Source organism: Crocodylus porosus, unplaced genomic scaffold, assembly GCF_001723895.1.
Source record: "Crocodylus porosus isolate Cpor-Errol unplaced genomic scaffold, CroPor_comp1, whole genome shotgun sequence".
Classification (NCBI taxonomy): domain Eukaryota; kingdom Metazoa; phylum Chordata; order Crocodylia; family Crocodylidae; genus Crocodylus; species Crocodylus porosus.
The window spans coordinates 24,380,278-24,388,527 of NW_017728912.1; the positions used below are offsets into that span (position 1 = coordinate 24,380,278).

Consider the following 8,250-nt stretch of genomic DNA (forward strand, 5'->3'; position numbering starts at 1 on the left):
CTTCTTGAAAATAGGGACCACATTGGCCCTTTTCCAGTCCTCAGGGACTTGGCCTAAGCACCAGGAGTCCTCAAACAGCCATGCCAATGGCTCCACAATGACACCAGCCAATTCCCTCAGCACCTGCGGATGAAGGTCATCCGGGCCCGCTGACTTGGACACATCTAAACCCTCCAGGTAGTCCTTAACTAGGTCTGAACTAACAGTGGGGGACTCACATCCTTCCCGGGCCTCTCTACGCTATCACCCAAGAGCGCCCCATTGTCAGCAGACAGGAACATGGAGGTAAAGAACTTGTTGAAGAGCTCTGCCTTCTCCCACACGTCCGTCACCAACTGCCCTGCCCTGCCTCATAGGAGTCCAATGTTACCCTGAGACTTCTTCTTGCTACCTATATACTTGAAGAAGGACTTTTTGTTATCCTTAATCCCAGAAGCTAATCTAAGCTCCAGTGCTGCTTTAGCCTTCCTCACCAAATCCCTACAAGCTTGGGTCAGGGAGTATACTCCTCCTTTGTCCCTGCTCCCTGCTTCCACTGCCAGTATGCTTTTTTCTTTGCCTTCAGGCCAGCCTGGATATCCACGCTCAGCCATGAAGTTTCTTGGACCCTTTTCCCGCCTTCCTGAGCAGAGGAATTGCACCCTGCTGCACCCCAAAGATAGCCTCCTTGAGGAAGGACCACCTTTCCTGGACCCCCATACTAGCTACCCCCTGGGCCCTGAGTGCCTCCCTGACTACTGCCCTGAGCATATTGAAGTTGGCTTTCCTAAAGTCAAGCATTTGCACTCTGCTAGTTACCCTCCCCACCTTTCTCTGAATAGCAACCTGGATCATTTCATGATCACTGTCCCCTAGCCTCCCTTATGCTAGCACCTCCCCACCAGGTTGTCCTCAGAGGCTAACACCAGATCCAGTATGGCGTTTTCCCTAGTGGGGACGAGTACCTCCTGCACGAGGTGTAGGTCCTGTATGCACGTCAGGAACCTTCGTGAGTGGCTAGACCTGGCTGACTGCTCCTCCCAACTGATGTCAGGGTAATTCATATCCCCCATGACCACAACATCTTTTGCATGCAAGGCCTCCCCCAGCTGCCTAGAGAATTCCAGATCCAGCTCTTCCTCCTGATGTGGTGGCCTGTAGTAAACCCCTACCATTTAGCATTTCTTTAAGATGAAAGGTATACATGTATTCCTTATATATTACTATTAAAGGTATTGAGAGAAATGCACTACTAAATATTTGGCTATTCCCATCAGGCTAGATGAAACAAGGCCATGTTTATAACACGTTTGACTGTTGCTAGCAATATACAAGCAAGATTCATAGTCTATTTTTGGTTTCTTGGAGTTCCTGTTTTCTGTAGTACCTGTTTGCTACTGTTTACATGAATCAATGTGCTATTTTGGTCTTTTCTCGTCCACCCTAGATCTTGCTGAACCACCTACGCTATGGTTTCTCTGCATGATAACGAACTTTGTTTGAACAAATTTTTATCTAACTAAATTCTGCTGGCCACAGCCATCAGTTTGTTTAAATCTTATTTTAAAATAGTAATGAAAAAGTAGCTTTGACAAACCTGTTCACACCAGGTAGTACAACTGTTAATCGTGTTAACGAAAGCCATTTAAAAAATGGGTTTAAGATGTAGTATAGAAGGGGTAAAAGTTTATGTTGTCTCTCCTCTCCATTGTGTATACTTGTGTAAACAAATAATCTGTTGAGGCCTTTAAATATTCAAAATTTAAGTGCAAGAACTGAATGTACAACAAACTTTTTTTTAGAAACAGCTCTTAAGCAGCACCCCTGGTCCAAATCACAGATCAGCTTTAAGGAAATTTGGGGCTAAGTTAAATGGCAAACTTCCTAGCTTGACCCTGACTTTATGCACATTGGATCTGATGCTTAAAATGGTAAAGTCCTGTCTTCTCTCCTGGAGCAGAAAAAATAGCATGTTTGGGCCTGTTAACAGACAAGCAGTGCCCAAGCTCCCTGGTCGGTGTTCCACCTTCTCTCTCATGTAGAAGCACCAGTGCTTCTGTTATGTAGCATGCTATAAGTTCACTTTTTCATTGCTAAGGCTTGTTGTAATTCATGTTGTAATGTTCTGGTAATATTTTAATATGAAAGGTTTACATTTTATATATCATATATATTATGAATTCATTTATGTGTATGTATGTCTAATGAAATGATGTTATTCAGAGAAGGGAAAAATATACTTCATACACAACCCAAACATAGTTATTAATAATTATCTTCAATCTATGATGTATCTATCCAGAGGCCTCAGAAACGCACTGGTTCTTAAGTGCCAAGATTTTCAAAAACAAGGGCTTGAAATTAGCCTTCTAAGTCAGTGGCCAGCTTTCAAGAGGAGCAGAGCAAGTCATAGGGAGTAGCTGCGTTTCCCTTTGACTTCAGCAGTGCATGACATTTGTACTTCTGGCTGTCATGGATTCTGAGGTATCACATCTTCAGTAAATGTAAGTCTGGTTCCTAGAATAGCAGTAAGTTTTTCCTTTGGTCTAGGGCCATCTACAACAAAACCCAGATCTTAGTATGCTTTTTTTCTTTTTAGATTTTTTCCTTCTTTAATCCTTTCCATAGCTGTGCACTTTACATTCCAGTAGCAACCAGCAATCCCTGTCACATCTGCCAGCTACCCTACATCATTTCAATTTGGGGAAGATCAGCCAGTTGTTTTAACCAAAGCTGAAATGATACTGTGGGCAAAACCGTTGTTTCCTATGAGAAATAAAACAAATATATAGGATGAAAATGGGTAGCAGGATCTTTATGTCATCTCACTTACATATGGAAGATGGCTTCAAATATTATAAAGACCTTGGTATTGTGATATATCCCATAAATGTGCCTGCTTTAAAGGTAAAGACCTAATTCATACCCCAGAGAACATAGTCTAAAATGGTTCTATCACTGCTCCCAAAGAGGGATCAAGCTAGGTACAAGGGTGCACTAATGTGACTCTGTTTGCAGGACTGAGGTTTAAATTAAGGCGGGAATAAAGAAGGTAGAGAGGAACACAGGTGGTGCTTAATCATCTGCAGAAGCTGCATTTTTCCTAACATATACAGTCATGTCCCTGCACCTGTATACTTTGACCTGACTGTGTTAACAGCTTGTGACAGTGCTCTCTCCCCACCCCCATTATTAATCTGTCCTAAGGAAATAAAATTTTATAGGAGGCTATTCTTTAAAGGGCTATTAAGTTTACATTCTTGTCCATTTTTATTGGCAGCAAATCCTAATTCTTAAAATTTATGGACCTATCGGAGACTTCTATGGCCTTCTCTGACAGCCAAGAAAATCACATTGCAGCACTGAAAACATCAAAAAGCACAGGGAAGTCACAGGAGTTGTGCACTGAATGTCCAGAATATGAGCTACCGACTTAAGAGAGCTGCCTATAAAAAGAGACCAAATACTGAGGACCTTTGAAAAAGATCCTGTCTTTATTTCTTTAGACTAGGCAACTGAACTGATTTGTCATGTTGGAATACATTAGGATTAGCAATATTGAGAATGTACCAAGGCCATGAATTTCTTCTGACTGTAGTTTAGTAAAAAAAAATTGTAGTCTTTCCATTTTTTCTTTTATTATAGCAAAATATTTTTCTCTCATTCTCTTGAAGGGAATGATAGGGGAAACAAACAAGTTTGCTATCAGTTTGCCTTCGAAATTAAGAGAAAAATGGTTATGAAAAATGGTTATGAAAAATGGCAGTGAAAAAGTACAAAAAAATTAAATTCTTTTACAGTCTTTTTTTTAAATGTCTCTGAAAACATTAATATTTTGTGGGGAGAGGGGGAAAAGAAAGGTTCCAGTGAAAATTAAGTTGTAACCTAAGCTACAGTGACCACTACCTTCAAATACTGAAATAGAAAAAAAAATGTGATATAAAGTAATTAGCTTGTTTAAAGACAGGGTCCTGTCAATATTTATTAATAATATGCACACACACCTACATATGTCTCTACAGGTTCATGGCCTAATTGATTATCCTGTATCCAAAAGTATTTCACTGATTTATTCTGAATTAGTCCAAAAATAAATGAGTTAACAAATATATATATTTTTAATTACTATTAAAAATACTGGCAACATATTTTACACGCTAGATTGCTGAGAACTTCAGGATTAAGATTAATATTCAGGAAAATACAGGATAAATTAGAATCATATAACCGGGTCAGATACTGTTTTTAAACCAAAAGAGCAAAATATGAACTTCTTGCCATGACCATACCTGTGAAACCAATTGATCCCCATCAACTTCCCTGGAGATGATAATCAAATGTAATGGGATGGTGCATGGAACTATTATTATGTTATGTATTGTTTGATTGGATAAATTTAAAGAATAACAATGAAGCATAAATGGAAACCCAAAATAAGCTACAGCTTGAGAAATCAACATATTTTTGTGCTCAAATTTGTTATATTGATAAAGGAGAGGAAATTCATGCCTATAAATATGGAGAATATTATGGAATATTTAACACATTAGTATCACTAAACATTCCCTAGAGTTTATGGAAGTGAGATGAAAATAAAAAAGTGTTTCAAGTATGGGAATGGAAAGTATGACATTCTGATCAATGGCAAGAGCCATTTCTGAAAATAGCAAGAGCTACTCAGGCCCCATCAGCACATGATTTTGTACTGGAGATAATGAAATCAACTGTAAACCACACTTACTTATTTCAAGGAAAGTCTGTGTGTACACATACTTATAGCCGAATAAGACTATCCTATTTTGATTTTGCTTACATTGGTGAACCACTGACTTGCATTACACTGAAATAGGATGTCCATATTCAGAAAGGGTCAACAAGAAATTTGCCATGGAAAAATTGAACATATAAATTAAAATAGCTCATGTTGTCTCAAGACAAGTTTGATTGTAGACCAGAGCTAAAGCAGAGGATTGCCTACTGTCTTCCAATACCTGTACCTAGTGACAACACACTTCTGAGGAAAAGTTTAACTGTATTTACTGCTGGACTTTTATGCCTTACCTGATGCCATGCACGCCTAATCGATAAAAACCCTTCGAAGTACAGGGGCAGAGCTGTGATCCTCTGTCTTTCATGGAAGATTCTCCGTGGGGCTGGCTTAGGGATTTCTTCAAAATCCCCCATTCTGCTTTCTGTCCCCTGAGGTGTGGATGTATTTTGTTTTTTTCTCCGTCTATTCTTGTCTGCTTGTTCTCAGTCTTGGGCAGAAGAGATCTTGCTCTGGTGTGAGTTAAAAAAGGCAGCGGTATAAAGAGGAAGTCTCAGCAGTTACTGTTAAACACATACCACAAACGCGTTTTGCACTGTAGCATATAAGTAGGAGTAAGGTTAATTGGATTAGTAGGGACTCTCCTAGAGTGTAATTTATGGTTATGCACCTTGACTTGCAAGGAAAAAACATGAAAATAATGATGATCCTGATAAGATGTGGCATCATTATTATTCTTGGGGAGTTGGCAAAGAAAGCTAACAGGTTCTGCACTTCTTACTGGTGACCTGCAAAGGAAAGGATATTATTTTACTCTTATTTCCTTTTGACTTCAAAATAAAATTCTGCTTATGGTTTCTTACGGTAAGATTATCTGTTCACTATTGTTTTTGTAGAAGATTCCCAGCAGTTAGGAAATTAGGTGGGGTTTTGGTATTATAAAAGTAATTGATAGAGGAAGGGGGTTTTTGGGTTGTTTTTTTTTGGAACTGTGTTTTGTTGTTATACACAAGTGTGAGTGAGATTTCTGGTAGAAAAGAAGTCTTTGTGGAAGATCTAAAACTTTCAAGTGACGACTGAGTGAAATACCTTTTCAAGGGTGAAATCCTGGCCTTTAGAAGTTAATGGAAAATCTGTACTAACTTCAACAGAAATATGATTTAATTCTAAATCTCTTCCCTTTCCAGGAATATTTTAGCTAAATCAAGAATAGCTAGACCCAATATTGTGATTTTTCTAAGGTAAGAAACACCAAGAAAAGTGAACTTGAAAAATCTTTTCAGGTCTTCTCCAGAGAAAAAGGGAAAATATTTTTTCTTTCATGTTATGGCTCATATCCAAGGGTATTTGGCTGCAACTTGCACACAAGTTCAACAAGACTTTACTGTATGTAAATAGGCAATTACTGTATCTCTAGCCCCTGGCAATGGGCTAATATTGTTACTGTGCATTTAGCATTCTTACTGTATATCAACAGGTTACAATGTGACCTAGCAAAGGTTTCAACCACAAATGGTGTTCTAGGTTAGCTCAAATGAGGACCCCGGTCTGCATCTAGGTGAGTGCAGCCATGTAGTGTGTGGCACCACACCGCACATTCAGGCGTTTCCTGCACTCCTACGTTGCAGTACAGGAGGTTTCTCTGACCCAGGAAGATCACAGAGTCAAAAAAACCTCATGTAGAAAAAAAGCATGGTGGTGCACATGGCTGGAGCATGCGCTTCCCAAAACCGGAGCATGGCCTGCTAGAACCATGGTCTGGCTGCCAGCCAGGCTCCAAGCTGCAGGAGCACCATGGCTGCAGCTTCCCTGGCCCCCAGGTAAGGCTGCTGGGGCCAGCATAGTTGCTGGCCCCAGCCTCCCCTTCCCTACCTGGGGTAAGCTGCCCCGTGCTAGAGGGTATGTGGCACAGGCATTCCCTGGGGACAAGTAGCAGCTGCACAAGGTGTGCTGCTGCTGCTTGTCCCTGGGGAACCTAATGTCTATGCTTGTCTAGATGCAGCCTTGGAGTTTAAAGCATAATTTGCTAAATAATACTAGACTTGATTTACTACTGCCCTTCAGTGTATGCAGTTGTACATATCTGTACAAAACGAAGGCAAATAAGAATAGTAGCATTATAGTTACTCTGTAAGGGTGGGAATGGGTTTGCAAAGTGGAGGTCAGTGGGGAATTGGATCCCCCAATTATTACTTGCTATAAGAAAAATTCTGTGTTTAATTACTTCATAGCGCATTTTCAAATGTTAGTCTGTTCTCTCTAACTTATCTTTGCAACATTCCCATTTTGATTTTTATACTAGGGATTTAAGAAAAAACACATACCAACTCTAGCTGGTCTGCACTGTACTTCTAAAGAGCTGATAGTTAACCTTCTTTAAAATATTACCCCAATTACTCTGCCTAGTGAAAATGTAATTTTCCCTGTTTCCAAACTGAACCCCATTACTAAAAAAACTCTCATGGATTCTGGTGTTTTTATAAAATCATAAGTATGATGAAATCAAGCCAAAGCCACAATTTTTTGTTTTCCAGAAAAATATCTTTCCATTAGATGGATTTGCCTTAAAGAGATCCTTCTGTACTTTCTGGTTAGATGTTAATGTAATCTACAGGAAACCTGCCTAGGTACTGTTTATGTTCCCTGTACTGCCCTCTGCTGCTGCAGAGTGCTTGCAGATGTGAAAGGGATACAGTTTGTAGCTGTATTAGTTTACGGGCAAAAGGAATTGGGGCTCATGACAGAGGTCATATCTTTTATTAGACTAACTAGATATTTGCAAAAAAAGTCTTTATTTGCAAGCTTTCAGGCATAATCACCTTTGCTCAGGGATAGGAGAATGTAAAGATTGTAAAATTGTTCCTAGGTGGAAATGAAAATTCATACTTCATAGGAAAGCAGGTGGTGTTGGAAGATCTCCTGGTTTGTTTAGTTCATTTTGTGCAAATTAGGCTCAGACATTGGCAACGTGCACTCCCTGGTGGCAGTGCACCCCCTGCAAAAAGGTGCTGCCAACACTGCTGGTGGTGCCTGGGGGCAGTCACTGGTCACCCCCCACCTCGCCGACGACAGTAGTGTCTGCAGATGGTCTATGATTGCTGCTGCCTGCCTCCAGCCGTGTCTGCGGGTGGTCGCCAACCACAGGCCAGCACCCACCACCACCCCAACCACCGCTGCTGTGGTCACCTGTGGGAGCTTCCCACTTGCCTCCACCATGCTCCCACTGCTGACAGTGCCACCGCTGCCTGGTTATGATATTTCATATTTCACAGGAACCTGGGGTGATGGAAACTTCTCCTGGGCAGGAAATTATCTTGTGCTGAGGCAGCTTGAGCTCTGTAAATATGTAGATTTTGCTGGAACAATGGGCAGGAGCCAGGGTGTCAGCTTTCAGGTTCAGGTGGTGAATTTGCTTCCTTCTTGTAAAATTATGAAGTTTTCATTTCAAAAGAAATTATGTTTCATTCGAATACTGGACAGGAATCTGTGAGGGTGACACTAAA

At 40.5% G+C, this 8,250-nt stretch overlaps 1 protein-coding gene across 1 annotated transcript in view; it reads right to left on the reverse strand.

Moving 5' to 3' along the window:
• The window catches only part of STAP1 (signal transducing adaptor family member 1), a 35,127-nt gene extending 28,614 nt beyond the window's left edge, over positions 1-6,513 (reverse strand). Inside the window, exon 1 of the mRNA XM_019534201.1 lies at positions 5,041-6,513. Coding sequence (XP_019389746.1) covers positions 5,041-5,163 — 123 coding nt within the window. The 5' untranslated portion in view covers positions 5,164-6,513. The remainder of the gene's footprint in view (positions 1-5,040) is intronic.
• Positions 6,514-8,250: the final 1,737 nt, after the last annotated feature.